This window comes from Xenopus laevis, chromosome 6S (genome assembly GCF_017654675.1).
Source record: "Xenopus laevis strain J_2021 chromosome 6S, Xenopus_laevis_v10.1, whole genome shotgun sequence".
Lineage (NCBI taxonomy): Eukaryota > Metazoa > Chordata > Amphibia > Anura > Pipidae > Xenopus > Xenopus laevis.
Genome location: NC_054382.1, coordinates 3,664,018 through 3,689,637, shown reverse-complemented (window position 1 = coordinate 3,689,637; position 25,620 = coordinate 3,664,018). Strand labels below are relative to the sequence as shown.

At 44.1% G+C, this 25,620-nt stretch overlaps 2 protein-coding genes across 4 annotated transcripts; one reads left to right on the top strand and one right to left on the bottom strand.

The window, feature by feature from the left end:
* Nucleotides 1-614: 614 nt before the first annotated feature.
* On the bottom strand, nucleotides 615-3,755 carry anapc15.S (anaphase promoting complex subunit 15 S homeolog). The gene is made up of 5 exons (NM_001091497.1): nucleotides 3,741-3,755; nucleotides 3,268-3,390; nucleotides 2,340-2,399; nucleotides 2,031-2,165; nucleotides 615-1,258 (listed from the first exon to the last, which is right to left on the bottom strand). The coding sequence occupies exons 2-5, from the start codon at nucleotides 3,385-3,387 to the stop codon at nucleotides 1,211-1,213; spliced, it is 363 nt and encodes a 120-aa protein (NP_001084966.1). The 5' UTR covers nucleotides 3,388-3,390; nucleotides 3,741-3,755; the 3' UTR covers nucleotides 615-1,210.
* Nucleotides 3,756-3,943: 188 nt separating this feature from the next.
* On the top strand, nucleotides 3,944-25,339 carry ccm2.S (CCM2 scaffold protein S homeolog). Of its 3 annotated transcripts, XM_018268959.2 has the most exons (11): nucleotides 3,944-4,077; nucleotides 5,164-5,361; nucleotides 16,827-17,006; nucleotides 17,236-17,319; nucleotides 18,527-18,710; nucleotides 18,804-18,940; nucleotides 19,015-19,150; nucleotides 20,274-20,331; nucleotides 20,732-20,867; nucleotides 20,945-21,083; nucleotides 23,161-25,339. In XM_018268959.2, exons 2-11 carry the CDS (start codon nucleotides 5,332-5,334, stop codon nucleotides 23,463-23,465), a joined length of 1,389 nt encoding a protein of 462 aa, XP_018124448.1. In that variant the 5' UTR covers nucleotides 3,944-4,077; nucleotides 5,164-5,331; the 3' UTR covers nucleotides 23,466-25,339. The 3 variants fall into 3 exon arrangements, with proteins under 3 accessions (XP_018124448.1, XP_018124449.1, XP_041423256.1); XM_018268960.2 differs by lacking the exon at nucleotides 3,944-4,077 and having other exon boundaries at nucleotides 5,166-5,361; nucleotides 16,830-17,006; XM_041567322.1 differs by lacking the exons at nucleotides 3,944-4,077; nucleotides 5,164-5,361 and adding an exon at nucleotides 15,958-16,282 and having other exon boundaries at nucleotides 16,830-17,006.
* The last annotated feature ends 281 nt before the right edge of the window (nucleotides 25,340-25,620 follow it).

Below are 25,620 nucleotides of genomic sequence, written 5' to 3'. Positions count from 1 at the left end.
CCCATTGTAAGCAGCAGTCCTGTCCTGCTTTATGGCAGCTGAGATTCTAGCTATCTGTATAACAGAGCATTCTGTCCCAGTGGCTGCACAGATCCTATCTGATCCCCATTGTAAGCAGCAGTCCTGTCCTGCTTTATGGCAGCTGAGATTCTAGCTATCTGTATAACAGAACATTCTGTCCCAGTGGCTGCACAGATCCTATCTGATCCCCATTGTAAGCAGCAGTCCTGTCCTGCTTTATGGCAGCTAAGATTCTAGCTATCTGTACAACAGAACATTCTGTCCCAGTGGCTGCACAGATCCTATCTGATCCCCATTGTAAGCAGCAGTCCTGTCCTGCTTTATGGTAGCTGAGATTCTAGCTATCTGTATAACAGAACATTCTGTCCCAGTGGCTGCACAGATCCTATCTGATCCCCATTGTAAGCAGCAGTCCTGTCCTGCTTTATGGCAGCCAAGGGCTTCGGTTTTAAAAGATTGTTCATGGGGCTGAAGATTCAGCCAGCTAATTACCAAGTGCACTTGGTAATTAGAGAGGGGATGATATTAGAGAGGCACAACATTGTTAAGGGTTATCATATGTAAGTTGAATAAAACAAATGAAAAAGAAAGCATTACATTAAAAAAACAAAAATAAAACAATTTATTAGCGGTTATTTGTATTACAGGTATAAAAGGTCTCATGGGATCCCACATTCCCAATATACATATTTTTTGGCTTCTCAGAGAGTTTCCATTATTATCGTGGCAGAGAAAGTGCCACCGACAGCCTTCCAGGTTCCCAGAGGATTATGGGAGCCTTGGTTCCACCAGAGCTGGTGCACTGCCTGTATTCTATCAGGAATTCCTTGAAGGTTATGGGAAAGGGGAAGCAATAGGAGTTAATGGCAAGCAGGCTCCTGGATTACGGGATGTACCAAAGAGAAACATGTGAAGGTTTATTTCTACAGCCCACACCTCTGTCCTTCGGCAGAATTAAACCACACACAGAGCTGGCACTGCCCAATCAAAATCCATAATAGGTTTTCAGTATGAGTTTTTTCATCTTCTCACAGTCACACATCAAGACTTAATACAAATATGGCGCCAGCAAGTAGGTATAGCCTTGTACCATTACAGGCTGCATTGCTGATTGGCTTCTTAAATAATAAATAAATATCCTGGCCGGGGGTCACAGATACACAGGATTTCTATTTCCTGCTACGGCTGCTTAAATCATCCACTGATCCTGGTCTTGTTCAGCTCCCTCCATATCAGCCTGTAGAAAAGGACAGGAAAAACAAATATCAGCAAATGGCATTTCCCCTTGTGAGATGCAGGTGCCAAGTTTAAATTCTATTGTACTTTCTCCTCCTGGACTGCTCTCTTCCCCATGGTCAAGGGAGGGCAGGGCTTGGACAAAGTTTTCCCCCTGCACTACAGGAATGTCTTGCTCTATAAAAACCACGTTACATTGATTTCCATAGGCCAGAGTGGAAACCAGACCCACAACTACCACACCCACTACTCAATCTGACCTGCAACCAAATCTGAACTTGCATTCACAATAGGCCCTGGCATTTCAGGTGCGAAGAAGCCCAAACAGCCCCCCACCAGCCGACTAGATACGGACGGTCTATATGGTATCATAAAGCAGCTCCTCTGGCATTTGCCAGATCCCAGAAATTGCCAGTTCATGCCTGCCTGCAACTGCCGTATCCACAGAAATTGACATTGTCAGTAGTGGGCAGGACAGAAAAAGTTTAAAAAACAAATGTTTAAAGTGAGTAAAATATAGAAAACCAAAAAGAATAAAAGAGGGCCACACTATCCATATGATAAAGTTCAACAGTAAAATTGAAAGGGATCAGTAAAATGAAGAAATCCATATTTTTAGGCATAATGTATAGTATTGTATACAGAGGTGTAACTTCAGATTTGCTCCCCTTCGTTTATTATTTGCCTTTAATTCTCACATTAGACAAAGCACATAAGTTTCATATGGGGGGAACTGTGTGTGAGAAAGGACCCCCAGAGCCCCCCCCACTCACTTCTATCTCGCCGTCATCTGGAGACTCATTATAATCATTCATTTCATCCATGTCCTGCATGTCCTCATCATCCTCTGAATCTTCTTCGCTGTCTTCATCATCCTCGTCATCTTCCTCTTCCTCCTCATCGTATGGCTGGAAACCCAGGAGAGGCAAATGAACAATGGTGTCTTACAGGTAGGTGCATGGCTGATGGGTCTTATAGAAAACTTACTTAAAGATACTAATGCCTCAAGGGTGTAACGTGGCCTTCAGAATGTGATACAACTTGTCAGAGTCGGGAAAGTGAAAGAGTGAAATATTTCTTACCTCTGAAGCTGGCTTTCCTATAGGCACCAAACCAGTGTCTTTTTCTGCTATGCTCAGCAGCTGCAACGAGAAAACAACGTTTACTTTAAAGGGCACAATTCTCACACAAACTAATCTCTATTGAATTGTGCTTAGTACAGGGAATACCTATGCTGCCATAGTTTTATGGGATCTCTCTGTACAGACTATGAGCAGACTTAGGGACTGTTCCTGCTGAATTGTGCTTAGTACAGGGAATACCTATGCTGCCATAGTTTTATGGGATCTCTCTGTACAGACTATGAGCAAATTTAGGGGTTGTTCCTGCTGAATTGTGCTTAGTACAGGGAATACCTATGCTGCCATAGTTTTATGGGATCTCTCTGTACAGACTATGAGCAGACTTAGGGACTGTTCCTGCTGAATTGTGCTTAGTACAGGGAATACCTATGTGCCATAGTTTTATGGGATCTCTCTGTACAGACTATGAGCAAAGTTAGGGACTGTTCCTGCTGAATTGTGCTTAGTACAGGGAATACCTATGCTGCCATAGTTTTATGGGATCTCTCTGTACAGACTATGAGCAAAGTTAGGGACTGTTCCTGCTGAATTGTGCTTAGTACAGGGAATACCTATGCTGCCATAGTTTTATGGGATCTCTCTGTACAGACTATGAGCAAACTTAGGGACTGTTCCTGCTGAATTGTGCTTAGTACAGGGAATACCTATGCTGCCATAGTTTTATGGGATCTCTCTGTACAGACTATGAGTAAACGTAGGGACTGTTCCTGCTGAATTGTGCTTAGTACAGGGAATACCTATGCTGCCATAGTTTTATGGGATCTCTCTGTACAGACTATGAACAAACTTAGGGGACTGTTCCTGCTGAATTGTGCTTAGTACAGGGAATACCTATGCTGGACAAGACTAAATTACAATGGACACTTACCCAGGCCTGGTGCTGCTGTTCCTGCTGCTGTAGCTCATTCTCATCCACACAAGGTCGGTCCAAGTTAAACCAGAGGGAATCAGTGACTTGTGGGAAGAGGGATGGAAACAGAGTGGACATTGTCTAAGGAAAAGGAATCAGAGAGGGGCATGAGAGGGACTGGGCACATTTTGGGCAATTGTTGCACAATAAATATAGAAGCATTTCATTCCCATGTCTTTAATGGTTTAATAGTCAGTGTGAGTCAGGCCTGGGGTAACAGATTGGGCTCAGCTAAGGCAGGTGGGACAGAGAGGCCAAGTCTCAGCTACGGTAGCCTGTCAGGGTCAGTCAATGCCACGTTCATTTCACCCTGGGATGGAATAGTCTGCTCCGAGGGTGACAGAGGTACCCAGGGCTGGGCTAGTCCAATATCAGGGTGAGTAGGTATCAGCATTACACCAGGCAACCTGCACACACCGCCAATATCTTACCGGTTCCACTACTCCTGCCACCAGCAATATGGCCGCCTGGGTTTCAAACAAATACCGCCCTGAAACAGACAAACCATAGATCGCTAGAGAGGGGAATAGAGAGCCCCGCCCAGTTTAGTCTCTATGACTGATCATGATGTCACTCCTCTCCTACACACGCTCGGCTCTAGCGCGCGCGGGGCATGCTGGGAAGCCTACACCCAATATGGCAGGAGACTTGTACAGAGTGAGAGGCGCTCAGCGGCTGCTGCTGTCTGGCGGGAAGTCTGCCGGCTGGGAGTAGGAGAGAGTCCGGCAACTGAGTGGATAGGAGCTGCTGAGTGAGCCCTTGTCATTTATATCCTTCTGTAGCTCCTCGGCATTAGACTGGGATACTTCTGTCTGTACTTGAACTACCCCTCCCCTCTTATTCGTGTTGCCTGATCCTCTCAACTCTCCTACACACCTTGTGTCTGACCCACAGCCCCCTTATTCCTTAGCAACTGCCTCACAACCTTCTTATTCCTTAGCAACTGCCTCACAACCATCTTATTCCTTAGCAACTGCCTCACAACCCTCTTATTCCTTAGAAACTGCCCCACAGCACTCTTATTCCTTAGCAACTGCCTCACCGCCCTCTTATTCCTTAGCAACTGCCTAACAACCCTCTTATTCCTTAGCAACTGCCTCACAACCCTCTTTTTCCTTAGCAACTGCCTCACAACCTTCTTATTCCTTAGCAACTGCCTCACAACCCTCTTATTACCTAGCAACTGCCTCACAGCCCTCTTATTACCTAGCAACTGCCTCACCGCCCTCTTATTCCTTAGCAACTGCCTCACAACCCTCTTATTCCTTAGCAACTGCCTCACAACCCTCTTATTCCTTAGCAACTGCCTCACAGCCCTCTTATTACTTAGCAACTGCCTCACAGCCCTCTTATTCCTCAGCAACTGCCTCACAACCCTCTTATTCCTTAGCAACTGCCTCACAACCCTCTTATTCCTTAGCAACCGCCTCAAAACCCTCTTATTCATTAGCAACTGCCTCACAGCCCTCTTATTCCTTAGCAACTGCCTCACAGCCCTCTTATTTATAGTAACTGTCCCCTGTCCTCCTTTGCCTTTGTGCTTATCTGCTGTGTTAGTGCTGTTAGTATGTTCTGTAATTCATATGTTCCCTTTAGATGTCTTGCCTGCTCTGTTACACACCCCATAGCGTGTAGCATTCCATTTTCCCTTTGAGCCTGGGGCATCATTCTTTGCTCTTACTGATCCCACCCCTCCCCCTGTATCTGTATTTGTTGTTATTAAGACATCTGACTGTATCACTGTATATTCCCATTCTTTTCTCACCTGTACAAACAATTCTCTTGTCATTATTATATTCCTTTCTATTGCCCCCCCCGTGTCCCACGCTTATTTCCTTAACTCTTGAGCTGTACGTCCCACCCCAGGAATTGCTCCAGTTAGGCCTAAACATACCTGGAGCTCCCGGGGCTGCAGGGATGTCATTGAATCCCGTAACACGGGCGACAGCAGCACCCCCCACCCCATCCTCCTCATCATCTGCCACCCAAGACCGCAGAAGGAGGAGACTCCGCAGGTGAGAGATGGAAGATGATGGCAAGAAAGGTAAAAAGGTAAGAAATGTGCTGATGGATATAAATTGATTAATGCACCTGCATTTGTGTTGTATCCGTGTCATTGTAAAGGAGTTATGGATATTCTCTTTTTAAAGCTTCGAATTGTGCACCATTTTGTAGGTGGAGCCCTTGACTTAACATCTGATCAGTGGTCTTGTGTACAGGGTTATAGTGATGTGTGGCCTGACCCAAAAGCCATGGTGTGATCTGTGTGTTGAGCACCATTTGGGTCGGATTTGGGTCCGATTGGGGAAGTACAAACTTTTTCTGTTCACAAAAGTTTCCCTGTCTTGGAACCAGAGCCATGCACAGAAGTAGCACATAGAGTGAGAAGACGCAAGTGTGGGTCCTAAAATGGCAACGTATTGTGAGTTGACTTTTTCTTATGCCCCACTTCAATACAGGGCCGTCTTAAGTCACATTAAATGGTGCAGTAGCACAGAGCTGAGGCAATCGGTATAAGGTGCAAACCAGTCCCCCCCATCTGTACCCTCCCAGTTCACACAACAGCTTACCTGCACCCAGCTCAGTCTGCAGGTCATTCCCTATTGCTGCATTCTCCTGCTGCATTCTCCTGCTGCATTCTCCTGCTGTCCCAACAATTGCACCCCCCACACTTGTGCCTCTTCTACCTACCCCCCTAGTTTTGGTCCTAGAGAGGTGAATTAATACATATTAGCCGTTTCCCAGCTGCACCAAGTCATGTGGTTTGTGCTCTGATAAACTTTAGTCACTCTTTACTGCTGTACTGCAACAGAACAATGGGAAGGTAACCAGATAGCAGCTCCCTAACACAAGATAACAGCTGCCTGGTAGATCTAAGAACAGCACTCAATAGTAAAATCCAGGTCCCACTGAGACACATTCAGTTACATTGAGTAGGAGAAACAACAGCCTGCCAGAAAGCAGTTCCATCCTAAAGTGCTGGCTCTTTCTGAAAGCAAATGACCTGGCAAAATTACCCAAGATGCACCTACACACCAATATTACAACTAAATACACTTGCTGGTTCAGGAATGACATTTTATGTTGTACAGTGAATTATTTGCAGTGTAAACAGTGTCATTTAGAAATAAAAACTACACCATAAAAATCATGACAGAATCCCTTTAAGGCACGTTTTCTGATGAGCGGCACCTCCAGCTCACTGGGATCCTCTGGGCACCTCGTGAGCTGCAGGGGGAGGTGATTTTTATTGTTATTTGACGTGTCAGCCTCATACAGAGATTGTTGGTGTTTGTTATCATCTGTTGTTATTATTCCGCAGTTTTGGGCAGCTGAGGGCCCCTGATGCATGTGTCTCTTTTAAAAATATCACCGCATATGGGGAGTTTTAGCCAGCAAATACACTCTGCCATTTTTTTTACACATACACACAGCATGTAGTAACATTTGTGGCATTCCTTACACGCCGCTTAGTTACTCATCTACTGTATGTGTAATGCCTTACACATCAGCCCAGTGAGTAGAACGAAAATGTGGCAAGGGGGGGGGTCGCCGACCCTGTAAACTGTTCTACATTGATACATTTAGTTGATACATTTCTTATCTTTGTCCCTGCTGAGTTTCATTACAGGCAGCTGTTAGACTTGATACAATAGTTGCTAATATTCTACAGATACTGCTGAGAAATGTATCTATTAAATGCATCAACTAATTGTGTCAACTAAGGGGCAGATTTATCAAGGGTTGAATTTCTAAGTGATAAATATTTCGAAACTCGACCCTCAAATTGAAATACTTTGAATATCGAAGTCGAAGTATTTTTCACCAAATTTGGCCTTTGTATGATCAAAGTAAAATTGTTTGATCGAATGATTAAATCGTTTGAATCGAACGATTTTAGCGTACAATCGAACGATTTTACTTTGATGTGTAAATGGTCTAGAAGGTCCCCATAGGCTAACATAGCACTTCGGCAGGTTTACTTTGGCCAAGTATTGAAGTCGAAGTTTTTTTTAAAGAGACGGTACTTCGATTATCGAATGGTCGAATATTCAAACTATTTTACTTCGAATCGGAGTCGTAGTAACCTATTCGATGGTTGAAGTATCCAAAAAATGACTTTGAAATTCAAACTTTTTTAACTTCGAAAATTCACTCTAACCTTTGTAAATGTGCCCCTAAATGTATCAATTAATTGTATCAACTAAATGTATCAACTCAATGTATCAAATTGTAACAGTTCAGATTCTGCTTCTGGATCACTAGAGACACGAATATTAAACTTTAATCTTTAATTTTCGGAAAACCGTAAAAAAAAATAGTGAACAATCTGAAATAACTGAACTGAAAAAAGTGTTTGGAAGGTGAACATCCCCTTTAAATCAATATCCTGGTGTCATAGGGCTGCTGTACTAGGCTTTGGGTACAGTAGCCCTTTGGCTGGAAAGATCAGTGCGCTGAACTGTGCAGAGCCCAATTGTAATGCTGTGTGGGAGGAGAGTTATTTCACGGTTCATTCCAAGTATCAATGTGCGGCACAGTGAGGGGCTCATTATACAGACGTGACTCAGCAAATTCCATAAACAGATGATCGTGTCAGTGGAGCGATTCCTTTCTTTCCATTTCATTTGGTTCAGGAGCTGCACATGCTCAGTACAATCCTGGATCTGCACAAGAAACCCCTTAAAGGATCAGTAACATCAATTTAAAAAAAAAACAAAAAAACACAGACATATTAAACTTTAAAATCGCTAAGTCTTTATTAAGAAATAACGTACCAAAACCCCACTTGCGCTCCTCTTCAGAAAAGGCAATCATGCGGCGCTCGATTTCTCCTCCCTGGTTATCTCCTATAAAAGGCAGGGAGGAGAAATCGAGTGTCGCACGATGGATCGTCGCCCTGTCACCGTTTCTGAAGAGGAGTGCAAAAATCGGTTAGTTATTTCTTAAAAACACCAAGACACATTTAACTTTAAATTCTCAAAAACGTTATTATTTCGTTATGTAGAAACACATTTTCTTTTATGTTGCGGGTCTTTTAAGGGCAGAGACACATGGTCAGATTCAGGGAGATTAGTCGCCCGGAGACAAATCTCTTCTTCGGGCGACTTATCTCCCCGAACTGCCTTACCGCCGACTAGAATGAAAATCGCCGGCTGCATGGCACTCGGAGTGCTTCTTTTCCCGAAGTTGCCTCACAAGGAAACTTTGGGCGACTTCAGAAAACAAGGCGATACGTGTGCTTTTCCTCCGGCGATTTGCATTGTAGCCAGCAGGAAGGCAGTTTGGGGAGATAAGTCGCCCTGAAGAAGAGGAGATTTGTCGCTGGGTGACTAATCTCCCCGAATCTGACCATGTGTCTCTGCCCTAAGTGCAGGAGCTCCCATAGATCTGTGCCACTCCTGGGAGGGTTCAGCCAAAAACTATGAATCATAAGTCAGATATCTGATATGCAACAGATTCCATTGATTGCTACCTGACCGTGTCCAGTCCTTTCTCCAGGTGTATAAGGATCTGGCCACACCGACAGATTCAGGGAGATTAGTCGCCAGGGGATAAATCTCCTCTTCTTCGCGGTGACTAATCTGCACGAGATTAAAAAAATCGACTGGGGGCATGCACACGGAGGGCTTCATTTTCCGAAGTCGACCTTAATTGGAAACTTCGGGTGACTTCGGAAAACGAAGGGCTCCGTGTGCATGCCCCCAGGCGATTTACATTTTGGCCGGTGGAAGGCAGATCGGGGACATTAGTCGCCGCGAAGAAGAGGAGATTTGTCACCTGGCGATTTATCTCCCTGAATCTGTCCAGACCCTAATATACCATGTGTAAGAAATGCTCACTAAGTATTATTTATTATTTTATAATACACAAAAGCTATGAATATCTTGTAAATTATATCCTTATAAACGGTGAGTTCTGATGTCATTTCTGTCACATGACGCACTGAAATTTGTGTATTATAATAAATAAAGTACCCCCAGTTGCAAAATATGAGGATATTCGAAGTTACCTCGGAGTTCCATGTAGGGATGCACCGAATCCACTATTTTGGATTCGGCCGAACACCCGAATCCTTCTTGAAAGATTCGGCCGAACTGAATCCGAGCCCTAACTTCCTTGTTTTGTGACAAAGTCATGCGTTTTCCCTCCCCGCCCCTAATTTGCATATGTAAATTAGGATTCAGTTCGGCCGGGCAGAAGGATTCGGCCGAATCCGAATCCTGCTGAAAAAGGCTGAATCCCGAACCGAATCCTGGATTCGGTGCATCCCTAGTTCCATGTCCTGTATAAAAGCACTCAGCCTTCGGCCTCGTGTTTTTATATGGTCATGAAACTCCTCTGTAACTTATAATATCCTTATATTTTACAATAGGGGGTACTTTATTCACTATATTATTAACATTTATTTATATAGCGCCAGCATATTTCGCATCGCTGTAAAGTAATTGTGTTTATACAAGTAAATCACATTAGTACCCTTCCACTGTAAACCTTGTGAGCCCCATAGGGTTTTCTAGGGGTAATTCCTACATATTTCACTTATGGATGGATTTCTGTAAGTTCACATTTTCGGAATTCCATCAGAAGAAGGTGGGAACCATTGGGAAGGATGTGGATTTAGTTTTCTGTTTCTGGTGCAAGGTCACTGGGAGTTGTTATGCCTGGTTTCCTAGGTTTCCTCTCCCTGTGCCGATTCCATGCCAGTGTTTGTGGATTCCCTCTGGGTTGGCAATTAAATGCCTGGTTAATCTGACAATCATCCAATCTTGTAATAGAACAGATTATTATTATTTTATCTCAGGACCAGTAGGCTTTTGCTGCATAATATGGAGTGTATTGCCTCTTTATATAGCAGTGTAACATTATGGAACCCCTGTGCCCAATGTTGTTTTTCTGCCCCCTTTGTTGTATCCCTTGTACAGCGCTGATATCTGTCCTGCTGCAACATGTGTCCCCTGTGTCTCTGCTACAGATCAGGAGAGGAAAGGCTCTGCTGGTGGAATATAAAAATATGCTAAACTGCTGTAGAGCCTCTCTCCAGTCCTAATTTCAGTGTCCTTTTTGCTTGGTTCTGCATAGGGTTTGAGGCAATTTGAGGAGGGATTACGGCTGGATCCTGTAGGTTTCTAGCTGCCCCTGTTTGTTTAACTCGGGTTCCATAAGGTGCAAGAGCCATTGCAAACTGTTCACTGACCCTGCTCTCTGCTGGGCATCACCTCTGCACAGAATCAAAGGAACCCCTTCTTCTACCCCCAATAAACTCCTCACCCTAATCTCCCCGCCAACAGCAGCTTTATAGAGGTGTCATCTACGTGTTTGAACCAGGACGGAAAAAATTGAGTTATACAGGGAACTCTGAGTATCACTCGTATTATAAGGGATAATGTACCCCCTACTGTAAATGATAAGGATATTAGAAGTCACTGAGGGGTTGTTCTGTGACCAAATAAAGGCACAAGGCTGCAGGCTGAGTTATACAGGGAACTCTGAGTATCACTCATGTATTATAAGGGATAATGTACCCCCTACTGTAAATGATAAGGATATTAGAAGTCACTGAGGAGTTGTTCTGTGACCATATAAAGGCACAAGGCTGCAGGCTGAGTTATACAGGGAACTCTGAGTATCACTCATGTATTATAAGGGATAATGTACCCCCTACTGTAAATGATAAGGATATAAGAAGTCACTGAGGAGTTGTTCTGTGACCATATAAAGGCACAAGGCTGCAGGCTGAGTTATACAGGGAACTCTGAGTATCACTCATGTATTATAAGGGATAATGTACCCCCTACTGTAAATTATAAGGATATTAGAAGTCACTGAGGGGTTGTTCTGTGACCATATAAAGACACAAGGCTGCAGGCTGAGTTATACAGGGAACTCTGAGTATCACTCGTGTATTATAAGGGATAATGTACCCCCTACTGTAAATGATAAGGATATTAGAAGTCACTGATGCATTTCTGAATAAATACTGCCATGTGGTTTCCAGCTTTGGGCAGAACTAGAACTTCACCTAAATATTTATGTTCAGACCTTGGTTTTGGTTTCCCGAGACTAGGAAAGTACAGAATGTCCTTTAATGGCAGTTTTGTTTATTTGTCAGATGATTAAGATTTGCCTAAAGGGGCACTGAAACCCCAAATGTACTGTCTGGGATACAGGAGAATACCCGTGCTAGTAGCACAGATACAGATGTTGGTGTTCATTTATTTTTAGCTGAGCCCTCATTAATAACAACATGCACCTCCCATGACTGCTAGACCCGCCTCTTGCTGGATTTTTATAACGGAGGAGAGGGTTTAGGGGGAAATTAGGTTTCGGGGAGCAGCATATTATTGGCTGTCATGTAAAGGAGGAATGGGAATGACTGATACTAAGTCTCTTAATTGAGGGGCTTTATAAATGACAAAAATAATGGGAATTTGCCAGGAATCAACTTTCTTTAGGCAAAATTTTATTTTGGGGTCTATGTCCCCTTTAATGGATCCTGGCGGGTGATTTTTCCCTGCGTTGCTGTTGCTGTGTCCTTAGAATCCTCTTTCCAGAGCCCACGCCAAGATCCTTCCAAACAGGAATCTGGGAAATACTCTGTGCCTGGAACTGTACCTGCCCAGCACCCACCTCTCTCCCAGCATCCCCCTCCTCACAACTCCCAGTAACCTCCATGGGTTCAACCATAAAACATTCCCCATGTGATATAAATAGTATCACTGCTCTGTGTAACCCGTACGAGACTGGAGATTGTGACTGTGATGTTTGTGTTCACACTGTGACTCGGGTGTGTATGATACATGTGTGTGACACGTCCCTGGGAATTGTGCTCTATTTACACATCTCACACACCCACTCTCACTGTCAGTGGTACGTCCCAACTGCTGTTAGTGGACCAATGTATGTAATATGTCCTGGTCTGAATATTCTGCTCCCCCACATAAGTGTCAGAGATTTACAATAGGGCTAAATGCAACTGTGTGCAAAATGTGTGAAGTTCCTGCTGAATTGTGCTAGTACAATGGGAATACCTATGCTGCCATAGTTTTATGGGATCTCTCTGTACAGACTATGAGCAAACTTAGGTACTGTTCCTGCTGAATTGTGCTTAGTACAGGGAATACCTATGCTGCCATAGTTTTATGGGATCTCTCTGTACAGACTATGAGCAAACTTAGGGGACTGTTCCTGCTGAATTGTGCTTAGTACAGAGGAATACCTATGTACCATAGTTTTATGGGATCTCTCTGTACAGACTATGAGCAAACTTAGGGACTGTTCCTGCTGAATTGTGCTTGGTACAGGGAATACCTATGTTGCCATAGTTTTATGGGATCTCTCTGTACAGACTATGAGCAAACTTAGGGGACTGTTCCTGCTGAATTGTGCTTAGTACAGAGAATACTTATGCTGCCATAGTTTTATGGGATCTCTCTGTACAGACTATGAGCAAACTTAGGGACTGTTCCTGCTGAATTGTGCTTAGTACAGGGGAATACCTATGCTGCCATAGTTTTATGGGATCTCTGTACAGACTATGAGCAAATTTAGGGACTGTTCCTGCTGAATTGTGCTTAGTACAGGGAATACCTATGCTGCCATAGTTTTATGGGATCTCTCTGTACAGACTATGAGCAAATTTAGGGACTGTTCCTGCTGAATTGTGCTTAGTACAGGGGAATATCTATGTTGCCATAGTTTTATGGGATCTCTCTGTACAGACTGAGCAGACTTAGGAACTGTTCCTGCTGAATTGTGCTTAGTACAGGGGATACCTATCCTGCCATAGTTTTATGGGATCTCTCTGTACAGACTATGAGCAAACTTAGGGACTGTTCCTGCTGAATTGTGCTTAGTACAGGGGAATACCTATGCTGCCATAGTTTTATGGGATCTCTCTGTACAGACTATGAGCAAATTTAGGGACTGTTCCTGCTGAATTGTGCTTAGTACAGGGAATACCTATGCTGCCATAGTTTTATGGGATCTCTCTGTACAGACTATGAGCAAATTTAGGGACTGTTCCTGCTGAATTGTGCTTAGTACAGGGGAATATCTATGTTGCCATAGTTTTATGGGATCTCTCTGTACAGACTATGAGCAGACTTAGGAACTGTTCCTGCTGAATTGTGCTTAGTACAGGGAATACCTATGCTGCCATAGTTTTATGGGATCTCTCTGTACAGACTATGAGCAAATTTAAGGTGGCCATACACGGGCCGATAAAAGCTGCCGACAGACCGAGTCGGCAGCTTATTGGCCCGTGTATGGGGGCCCCCGACGGGCTTCCCCGATCGAGATCTGGCCGAAAGTCGACCAGATCTCTATCGGATGGGATTAAAAATCCCGTCGGATCGCGGCCGCATCTGTTCGTTGATGCGGTCCCGCGATCGGACCGCCCGTTTGGCGAACGCTAGGATCCGATCTATCCGTGTATGGCCACCTTTAGGGACTGTTCCTGCTGAATTATGCTTAGTACAGGGAATACCTCTGCTGCCATAGTTTTATGGAATCTCTCTGTACAGACTATGAGCAAACTCTGCTCTGATGTTCTTCTGTTTAGGAATAAAATTAGAAACCTTTCTCACATCTTTCCTAAGCAGAAGAACATCAGCCTCTTTCTTTCTCCTGACAACTTCCTTGACTACTTTGCTGGTCAGACTGGTGGGAAACTGACCAGCAGGTGGCGCTGTTGTAACAAAATTCATTCATATTAACAGTACATGTATCCCTTAATATCTTGGATATTAAAAATAAATAAATAATGAATGTACATTACAAAAGTGCTTAGAATAGCCCCCTCATCAGTTTTAAATTCAGTTATTTCAAAGGTTTACTTATCCTTTAATATCTTGGGGGGAAAAAAGAAAATAAATGAGGAATTTCAATTGCAAAAGTGCTTAGAATAGCCCAGCCCCTCATCAATTTTACATTCACTTGTTTAAAGATTTACTTATTCTTTAAGCAGTGGTTGAGAAGCAGTAAATAACCCTGGGTGCCTGTGGGATTAAAGGGGAAGTTGAAGGAGCAGCACTTGTAACTGGCGTTTGGTTTCCTCTGAGGGTGGAGCCGCTCTGTCTATTTGTCTTATGAATCCTGTGAGCAACTCCCTGAGGCTTTGCACAGTTCCTGGGAATGGGCTTTTCCTATTCTGAGAGCAGCCTCCCAGCTCCTGCCCGACCCCTCTCTATATTCCTGTGCTTGTCAGCAAGGTGGGAAACTAAGGGCAGCGCTGACCCCGGAGATGGTTAAGCCTTCGGTGCCTGTGTATCATGGTAGGTCCTTGTCTCACTCATTCTTATTGGCTGCACTGACACTATTATACACCTTGCCGGGAACCTTATGATTAATGGTGATTGGCAGCCTGCTGTTGGGTTTCATGGGAGCCAATCAATTGTTTGCTTATATTGTTCCTGGCTGGAAAAAAGCTAATATCTGATTGGCTGCTGCCCAGTGTTGATTAATGAGCCCCAGGGAGATTAGTAACACACAGTGACCCTAGCAGTCAATACTAATACAGCTGAGCTGCTTGGGAGTTGCAGTTCAGTAACATACATGTAATGTAATAGCAGCTACCTCGCACCCTTGGTACAATCACTATGGCAGCTTCCGTGTAATGAAATATTGGGGACTGATCGTATACCCACCCTCTATCAGGGTGCAAAATGTGATGGATCTAAACAGCACCACTGATAAGGCTGTTCTCTTCCCCATGGGCATAAAAGATATCCATTCAGCTCATGAATCCAGCAGCATAGCTGATACTGTGTGACTGTGTGTGTCCAGCAGGTGGCGCTGCCCTAGATCAGAATTCATTGTATTATGGGCACTGCACAGGGCTATACATTATCTGTCCTGTCTGATCCGCAGGCTCCTCTGCACTGAATAGTGGGTGGGGTTCAGCCCACATGCAGGAAACAGATCCTCAGGGCAAGGCTGGATATCAGTCACTTATGAAAGCAGCAGTTTTTCCACCAGGCCTTTCCTGGCGAGGATAAAGTATCGAGTCTGATGTTTAGGTCTGGGCTTTACAGATTCTTTATGGAATGTATGACTCTGCTCTTGTAATCACACCTTTGTTTATCCCTTTCTGTTCTCTGGTTCTGACTCCCAAAACAATGTCCCAATAATCTGTTCTCCTCTGCTATTCAGCTGGCTTTGGCTACACTGTTTTCGGAGTCAGAACGGCCAGTGCAGAGAATATACACAGCCAGACATATATTCGGAAGTTGCTCAGAATTACATTTGACACGTTTTGGGAGAAGTTCCCCTTTAAAGGGGTTGCTCACCTTTGAGATAACTGTTAGTATTCTGAGGCAATTTGCAATTGTTTTTTATTATTTAAGGTTTTTGAGTTATTTCGCTTTTTATTCATCAATCTTCAATTTGCATTTTAAGCAGTTGGGTTACTAGGGCCCAAATTCCCCTAGCAACCATGCACTGATTTGAATAAGAGACTGGAGAGGGACTGAATAGAAAGATTAGAAATAACCATACATTTGTAGCCTTACAGACCATTTGCTTTTTAGAAGGGGTCAGTGACCCCCATTTGAAAGCTGCAAATAGACAAATAATTATAAAATGATAAAAAATAAATAATGAAGACCAATTGAAAAGTTGCTTAGAATTGGCCGTTCTATAACATTCTAAAAGTTCCCTTAGAGGTGAAGCACCCCTTTAAAGATGCAGTTAAAGTCTGCTTTTCAGCATCGAGTGGCTCTTTTGTGGCCACTAACCTCCATGTGAAACATCCATTCCCCCCCGTATGACAGTTGCTGTTACACACACGTGAATGCCCAGCCGACAGTTGCTGAGAAGGAAGTTGTGGTTCTTTGGCTTCCGCCTGCTGTTTGTCGTCAGTCAGAACATCACAACAACAGATGCTGAGACTCTCAGGCTGAATATTCCTGTGTGTGGTGTCACCCTCCCCACCCAACGCTCTTACAGGCTGGACCCACTGATGGATGGAGAGGTAGGGTGCGCTCATCTCCATGGCAACTTTATGCATTGTGGCCTCTCTTTTGTGCCACTTCTGAGACTGGATCGATACAATGAGACTGTGTGCTTCTTGTATAACTGCTAGGACTGATGAGCCCTGGGGTTCATGTGAATTCAGCTGGGGGTTCCCCCAGTTAAGTGTGTCCTTTAATTCCCAGTCAAAGCTTTGGTTCTCGCTACTTCCTGTTTCTGGGCTGCTCTCTTTCCTGTGGGCAGAGGAGGTGGGTTTGTATCTGACTAAAGGGTTAACCAGAGTATCGGTGGTGTACCAGCTTCCCAGGTACAGAGAGTGTATATGAGGGGCACTGCTATCCCTCGTGGGGCCGGGTCCTTTGTGTCAGTATTATTGGCCTATAGAGTGCAGCGCCTAAGAGAAAACACCTGGTCAGATGTACTTACCCTTTGTGTCAGGGTTCCGTGGCAGTGGAAGGGGTGCCGGCAGCCTGGTATATAACTCACGGTGATGCATTGCTGCCATAAGTGGGCGCTGTTTTTATTCTCTCCATCTCATTCGCCAGCAGCCTGGAATTGTGTCGCCGTTCAAACGCGTTTTCCTGAAAGGCGAGAAAGGGCGGGATAAGAAGGCGCAAGAAAAGGTGACGGAGCGGCGGCCGCTACATACGGTGTCTGTGTCACAGGCTGATCACCGCGTGGAGCCCGACGTGCTCTTGAACGACTACATTGAGAAGGAAGTAAAGGTAGGCGGACCCTGAGGCCACTCCCTCTAAGCTCTGCAGCAGCACAGAGCCCACTGAGCATGTGCAGTGCCCCGGACACTCCAAAGGTGCATTGACAAGATCTGAGAGGCGGAGCTGCTGGGGGCACATTTAAAATATGTAAATAAATGACACAGTCCATATTCTCTTGTGTTAGGAATAAGCGGACATTTTTTAGGGGAGGTTTATTTATGTCTTCCTGTTTCCCCAGTATTTAGGGCAGCTGACCTCCATTCCTGGGTACCTCAATCCTTCCAGCCGCACAGAGATCCTGCAACTATTGGACAATGCAAAGGTGGGTATGTGCTAAATATGCCACCAAGATTAGGGGAGATGGGGACCCTGAGTGATGTGAGAAGGCTGGGGGTACCCTCTTTAAAGGGATACTGTCATGGGGAAAAAACATTTCTTCAAAACCCATCAATTAATAGTGCTGCTCCAGCAGAATTCTGCACTGAAATCAGCTTCTCAAAAGATTAAACTGACGTTTTTATATTTAATTCTGAAATCTGACATGGGGCTAGACATATTGCCAGTTTCCCAGCTGCCCCCAGTCATGTGACTTGTGCTCTGATAAACTTCAGTCACTCTTTACTGCTGTACTGCAAATTGTGATATCACCCCTCCCTTTCCCCCCCAGCAGCAACAGAACAATGGGAAGGTAACCAGATAGCAGCTCCCTAACACAAGATAACAGCTCCCTGGTAGATCTAAGAACAGCACTCAATAGTAAAATCCAGGTCCCACTGAGACACATTCAGTTACATTGAGTAGGAGAAACAACAGCCTGCCAGAAAGCAGTTCCATCCTAAAGTGCTGGCTCTTTCTGAAATCACATGACCAGGCAAAATGACCTGAGATGCACCTACACACCAATAAAATAAATATATACACTTGCTGGTTCAGGTATTAAATTTGATATTATGGGGTGAATTATTTGCAGTGTAATTTAGAATTAAAAACTACATCATACAAATCATGACAGAATCACATTAAAGGATAAGTAAACCTTTTAAATAAGTGAATGTAAAATGGATGAGGAGGCTATTCTAAGCATCTTTGCAATGTACATTCATTATTTATTTTTAATTCCAAGATATTAAGGGATACATGTAGTGTTAATATGAATGAATTGTGTTACAACAGCGCCACCTGCTGGTCAGTTTCCCACCAGTCTGACCAGCAAGTAGTCAAGGAAGTTGTCAGGAGAAAGAAAGAGGCTGATGTTCTTCTGCTTAGGAAAGATTTGAGAAAGATTTCTAGTTGTTTTCCTAAGCAGAGGAACATCAGCCTCTTTCTTGCAGTTAAAATAAAATATATAATGAATGTAAATTACAAAAGTGCTTAGAATAGCCCCCTCATCAATTTTACATTCACTTATTTTAAAGGTTTACTTATATTTTGATGAGAAAGTCCCAATTTCAGCTATTTTAGAAACACAACTCCCAGCAACCTCCAGCTTTGTCATGTAACCCTTCCCCTCCTGCGTTGTGTCCATACAGAGGCAGCATCAGCTTCCAGCACAGCTGAGCCCAGAGCATGACGCTTTGATCAGTGTCTCCGCCTACAACATCAAGGTGCTATGGAGAGACGGAGAGGACATTATTCTTAGGGTTCCAATCCATGACATTGCGGCCGTCTCTTACATACGGGACGATTGTCTGCACTTGGTGCTCCTGAAAACAGGTGATTATCTGTGGCGCTTCTAGGGGACTTGCCATTCTCTGGCTGACAGATAGGGAGCTGCCAATCAGCTTGTGTGTCTCGTTCCATTGTTAGCTCAGGAGCCGGGGATATCTCCCAGCCAAAGCCTCTCTGCAGAAAGTGCCAAAGGATTAACATCGGGGTCCCTGTCTGAGTGTGGGGCGGTACCAGTGGATGTCTGCTGCCTGGTTGTCTTGGCTACAGAGAACAAGGTATGGGGGGTCCTGTAGGTTTGGGTTGGGGCTTGGAGCTCCTAGGAGCTGATTCTCATTCTCCTCTCCTATAGGCAGCTGCTGAGGAGCTGTGTTCACTGCTGAGCCAAGTCTTCCAGATTGTTTACACGGAATCCACCATCGATTTCCTGGACAGAGCGATTTATGATGGAGCCTCCACTCCCACCCGCCACATGTCCTTACACAGCGGTAACCCTCACGTTCTCTTCCAGCTCATTCTCCAATCACGTTCTCCAATCAAATTCTCTTACAGCACATTCTCCGATCACATTCTCCAATCACGTTCTCCAATCACGTTCTCTTCCAGCATATTCTCCAATCACGTTCTCTTCCAGCACATTATCCAATCAAATTCTCTTCCAGCACATTCTCCAATCACGTTCTCTTCCAGCATATTATCCAATCAAATTCTCTTCCAGCACATTCTCTCCAATCAAATTCTCTTCCAGCACATTCTCTCCAATCACATTCCCTGGCTCAGTTGGTCTCCCTTGTAATGTGCGTAAAAGTTCATCACACACTTGGTTATAGGCAATAATAGTCTGACATTAAAGGAACAGTTCAGCATAAAAATAAAAACTGGGTAAATAGACTGTGCAAAATAAAAAATGTATCTAGTTAGCCAAAAATGTAATGTATAAAGGCTGGAGTGACTGGATGTGTAACATAATAGCCAGAACACTACTTCCTGCTTTTCAGCTCTCTTGCTTTCCACTGATTGGTTACTGCCTGGTAACCAATCGTGGATTGAGGGGAGGTCACATGGGTCATAACTGTTGCTTTTGAATCTGAGCTGAATGCTGAGGATCAATTACAAACTCAGTGATCAGTTATGTCCCATGTGGCCCCCCTTATAGTCACTGACTAACTCAGAGTTAGAGAGCTGAAAAGCAGGAAGTAGTGTTCTGGCTATTATGTTACACATCCACTCACTCCAGCCTTTATACATTACATTTTTGCCTAACTAACTATATTAGGCTGTGCAACATAAAAACGTATCTGTCTATTTACCCTATTTTTATTTTCACACTGAACTGTTCCTTTAAGAAGCATGGTGACACAGGGGTCTGGGTTTGATTCCAGCCAGGTCACTATCTAAACAAAGCTTGAGTGGGTTTCCTCCCTCTCCCCCAAAAACATACAGGCAGGTTAACTGGCTCATGATAAAACAAACCCTATTGTGCGTGACTCTGATAGGGAACATAGATTGTAAGCTCCACTGGGGCAGGGACTGATGGTGTATAATGACTCCACTGTATAAATAAAGCACAAAAACAATTAAATCCTAATGACTTTTCTACGGTTTTTGCAGACGACTCTTCCACCAAAGTGGATGCGAAGGAAGTGTATGAGCTGGAAGCCAGTACATTGTAAGTCTATTATCTGCCATGATTGTAACAATGAGCTGTGTGTGTGGGCAGATCTGCCAATATGAATCCAAGTGCATCTTTATCAAGGGGAATCATATTTGTTCTCATTCACAGGACCCCCATACTGTCATTCTCGTTAACCTCCCTTATGTCATAAGGTTTCATTAGTGTAGAGAATGAATTTGAGACAGTTGAGCCCCCTATTGTTCCGCTGGGCCAGCAAACGATCGTTACTGAGCGGAGCAGCTTCTCTGGATGTTCCCCTGCTCAGTTTTATCACTCGTCTGACAATGAGCAGAAATGAGGAGAGATGGATATTTGACCAATCCTCAGGGTTAATTACATAAAGTGGCTCATGTAGAGGGATGGTTCTGTTACACCTTTTCTTTTCCCTTTGCAGTTCTTTCCCTGAGTCTGTGGATGCCGATGGTAATTCCCCAACTTCTCTCTCCAATCTTCATTCCCCCAACAAGACGGCGAGTGAGAGTGAGCTGAGTGCCACGGCTGCAGAGCTGCTGCAGGACTACATGATGACTGTAAGAGCCTTTACTTTATGTCTACAGCATAGCGCCCCCTACTGTTTGCAACACGGCCTTTCTCTTTTTAATTCCAGCTCAGGACTAAGCTCTCGTCGCAGGAGATCCAGCAGTTTGCAATGCTGCTTCACGAATATCGCAACGGCTCCTCCATTCACGAGTTCTGCATTAACCTGCGGCAGCTGTATGGGGACAGCCGGAAATTTCTTCTGCTAGGTAATGAGCCGCTGCCAAAAGTCTTTGTCCTTTCACTTATGCTTCATATTGTTTAGGTCTCTGTGAAATAGGCTTCAGTATGTCCTGGTATAAAACTCTTGTCTTTAATTACTTCCTGCTTTTGGGCTGTTCTCTTTCCTGTGGTCAGTCATGGGAATGGGGCTTAGTCTAATGCTTTTCTTCAGGTGACCATACGTGGGCCGATAAAAGCTGCCGACAGACCAAGACGGCAGCTTATTGACCCGTGTATGGGGTTCCCCGATCGAGATCTGGCCGAAAATCGGCCAGATCTTGATCGGATAGGACAAAAAATCCCCTTGGATCGCGGCCGCATCTGTTCGTTGATGCGATCCCGTGATCCGACCCCCGTTCCCATGCCCGGCCCACGATCGGATCAGCCCGATATTGCCCACCTCAAGGTGGGCATATAGGAGAGAGATCCACTCATTTGGCGACATCGCCAAACGAGCGGATCTCTGTGTATGGCCATCTTTTATAGCAGTGATGTTTATGGGCTGTGTAAATGATCAGTAGGTTGGACCATTAGAGGAGCCCATTCCCTATCTATCCTCCATTCTATAGAAATCATTGTACAAACTACAGTCACCTCTTTCTTTTGTATCCAAGCCCCACCCCTCCTGACCACAGGGAGGAGAGCAGCCTAGGATGGGGAAGTGACATAATAAACAATGAAATTCTGTGCCGTGTGGGTTAAAAAAAAGGGTGTGTCAGAGTTAATATGATCCACCTGCAACGTAATTACTCAAATAGGGGTTGGACAGGGGTCTGATACCCATTAGTATGTCTTCTATATTCTGATAATATAAAGAAAAGGTACTTCCCCAAGATTTATCTTAAAGGATAAGTAAACCTTCAAAATAAGTGAATGTAAAATTGATAAGGGGGCTATTCTAAGCACTTTTGCATTGTACATTCGTTATTTATTTTCTTTTTATTCCAAGATATTAAGGGAAATATGTGCTGTTAATATGAATGAATTGTGTTACAACGGCACCACCTGCTGGTCAGTTTCTCACCAGTCTGACCAGCAAGTAGTCAAGGAAGTTGTCAGGAAAAAGAAAGAGGCTGATGTTCTTCTGCTTAGGAAAGATGTGAGAAAGGTTTCTAATTGTTTTCCTAAGCAGAAGAACATCAGCCTCTTTCTTTCTCCTGACAACTTCCTTGACTACTTGCTGGTCAGACTGGTGGGAAACTGACCAGCAGGTGGCGCTGTTGTAACACAATTCATTCATATTAACAGTACATGTATCCCTTAATATCTTGGAATTAAACCAAAATACGTAATGAAAATACATTTAAAAATTTCTTAGAATAGCCCCCTCATCAATTTTACATTCACTTATTTTGAGGGTTTACTTATTCTTTAAGAAAACAATTGATCGATTAATAACTTAAAATTTCTTACAGTGATAAAATGAGTAATAAATAGAAATTAATTAGATACAATCAACTATTCATTTTAAACCCCAGAATTCACTAGTACTTGGTTCATATCCTGCTATTAATTCATGATTTTTTTAACTTAATACATTTTTAAACTTCATATATTTCCTCACATATATTTTTAAATAATATTCCGTGTCTGATTCACCATCAAGAAGTGATTCATTTAATGTGACTTGAAGAGACGCTCAATAGTATAATCAACTTGTTAAAAAATGGATTCACAGGCTTAAAGTGACTTTAGTGCAATTCATAAATGATTGATCAATTATAAATTAAGTTCATTCATAAAAGCAGAAAAGGGAAATTCCTAGAAGGTGGAGTTGTCCCCATAAGATCTGTCTGGTGTTTTATTTCAATGGGACACCACAAAGATGGAGAAGTGAGAGTACCTAGGACTGTGGTCTCCGTTTTTACTTTCCCTCTCTGTTTCTATAGAAACTCATTTCCCTAAAAAAAAACACAAATCCAAGGCCCCTTAAGAGCAGTAAGAGGAGAAGAGATTGATGCAGTAAAAATAGAGCGTGACCAAATTGACTCCTTGGAAATAAAAGGATGCTATATCTGTTCATGAGTGGTAACCAGCAGTGAATGTGTATTTGTCTTCCTGCAGGCCTCCGCCCGTTCATCCCGGAGAAGGACAGCCAACATTTTGAGAACTTCCTTGAAACCATAGGGGTAAAAGATGGCCGCGGTATCATCACAGACAGCTTTGGGCGTTACAGAAGGACAATGAGCTCCACTTCCCATTCCACGACCAATGGAAACGGTGCAGCCGGGGGCTCGGACGACCAGTCGGGGCCCTCAGAAGGGGATGAGTGGGACCGGATGATCTCCGACATCAGTAATGACATTGAAGCCCTCGGCTGCTGCATGGACCAAGACCCTTCTCACGGGGGCGCTGGAAACTATTCCTGATTCACCGGCTGATATAGAACCAGTCCCGTTTCCTCACCAGCATTAAGAACCAAAAAACAAAGATGGCAGCCGAGTTGCCATGTCCTTCTATTTTTTATTCCGTTCCCAAGATTGTATCCTCAAGCACTAGCACCATTATTCACGCCCAAGTTTTGGTTGGGTCAGAGCCAGATAGACTTTCCTCCAACGTCTCTCGGGACTTATCCGAAGCAGCAACTAAACTGGGAAACCATTCGTACGTCAGTGGGGTGACCAGTACAATTTGTGGGCTAACGATTCTTACACTTGGACGACGCTATTTTTACGCGTCCGTAGAAGTCGACGTTTACTGCAATGTGAAGAACACAAACCCGTGAGCAGCGTGAAAGCGTTTTTTTTTTTTTTTGGAGGCGTGTGGAAAAGATGAGTGTCTGGTGATTATTCTCCTTGTGTTTCAAGCAGAAGCAATGGCTTCCTTTCTATTAAGGCAACACTAAACCTAAAGTAGCTGCTTTACAGTTCTACGTGTAAGGGCTATAGCGCTTATAGTCACTGGGCGGGGACTAAGAATTGCCACCACTTTCAATGTCCTGTCAGGTCTGGTACCCCCTTTTCTATACATTTGGGTTTGCTTGTGCTACTCAGACTTCAATGATCTGCTCCGTCACTGCATTACAACTGCCAGATCCAGGGGGTTGCTGGCAGTTGTAGTTTGGCTCTTCAGAAGCAGCAGGATCTCCAGTGATGGGGCGGATTTACTGATGCCCTTTCTGCAGGCGTCCATCTTTAGTTTGGCTCTTGCTGCATGTTGTTACATGAGTTGTATAGAACACAAGCTGTTTACAGTCACAACACCCACAATCCATTGTGTCCCTCGCGCTGCTCCCGCTGCAGTGCCAATACATTTTGTTACAGAAATTTTATTTTTCATTTTGTATAAATATTTTGCAGTAGTTTTTTTTTTTTTTTTTATTTCTGTGCAAGGCCGGCTCCTCCTTCCTGCCATTGCCCCCCCCCTGTGCCTGATATTTATATGCCCTGCCTTCCTTGTACTCCACCTCTCAGGTCCGAGCAATGCAGCCCTTTAGCTCCGCCCCAGGGAGCCACACCCACATTCCAGCTACGAGTGCATCTGGCGCATGAGTTCTACTCTTTTACATCTGTATCCTGTTTATTTAGGGATAAACCTGTATCTCTGTCCACCCACCCCTGGATAAATCTCATGGACTCTTCCAAAAGAAGCTGATATCCAATCCTAGTGTCTCCCTTAAGGCTGCCACTAATACTAGGGACCAGCACACTCTTTCCCTGCTAGTGCCAATTAACTGCCATTCAATTGCTTCACAGCAGCAGTTCTATTTAAAGGGAAAGTGAAGAATCTGTCCCTGCATCTGTAGGAAGGAGCTGCAGCTGCCAGTGTGTAGAGTAAGGTGGTGTCAATCAGGGGGTAGAACTGTGGGATTGATTGGGCTGTAACTATGAGTGTTTGCATAGCAACATGTCAGGGAACAGGGCTGTAAGTGCATAGTGTGTATCATAGGGCAACACAGTGTTAGAGTATAGGGGCATTAACTGAAGGCGGGGGGGTGTTAGTGGAAGGGGCTGTAACTATAATCTTCCCATCAGGCCGTGCAATGTATTTGCTTTCCCACAATCCTTTGCGCTGTTCCCCGTATTCTCATAGCAGGTGAGACGCAGAGGAATCAGGAGACCATTTCAGTTTAGTTGTGAGACACCGATTGTGTTACTGACGGGGGTGTAGTTGTGCGATTGTCACCAGCCAATAGGAATCTGTTTTGTTTTTCTGCAGCTTTGTGCATCATTTCTGTTTGCCCTTTATGATTGGATACTTTTTGTATGTAGTGTTTTTACCTGTAAATACATGAGTGCATCTATAGGCTTCTGTGTGTTGTACCCTGTCTGAGTGCAAGCTCCTGGGCTGATTGTAAGTACCAACTGGAGCACAGAATCATGGGGAGTATCTCAATCACATGGTCGGCCTTGAGATGGGGGGGTAGTTCTACTTAACTGCTGTATCGTGATGTTGTTCTGATGTAGGGCAGGAGTCCCCGACCTTTTTTTTTACCCGTGAGCAACATTCACATGTAAAAATGGGTGGGGAGCAACTCAAGCATGAAAAATGTTCCTGGGGAGCCAAATCAGGGCTGTGATTGGC

Coding starts and splice junctions, on each gene's coding strand:
- anapc15.S (NM_001091497.1), bottom strand. CDS start 3,387: ATGTCCACTCTGTTTCCATCCCTCTTCCCACAAGTCACTGATTCCCTC. Junction 2,400..3,267: donor AACAGCAGCACCAGGCCTGG/GTAAGTGTCCAT, acceptor TTCTCGTTGCAG/CTGCTGAGCATAGCAGAAAA. Junction 1,259..2,030: donor CAGATGACGGCGAGATAGAA/GTGAGTGGGGGG, acceptor CCTTTTCTACAG/GCTGATATGGAGGGAGCTGA.
- ccm2.S (XM_041567322.1), top strand. CDS start 16,103: ATGCCCAGCCGACAGTTGCTGAGAAGGAAGTTGTGGTTCTTTGGCTTC. Junction 17,320..18,526: donor AACTATTGGACAATGCAAAG/GTGGGTATGTGC, acceptor GTGTCCATACAG/AGGCAGCATCAGCTTCCAGC. Junction 20,332..20,731: donor GAGCTGGAAGCCAGTACATT/GTAAGTCTATTA, acceptor TTCCCTTTGCAG/TTCTTTCCCTGAGTCTGTGG.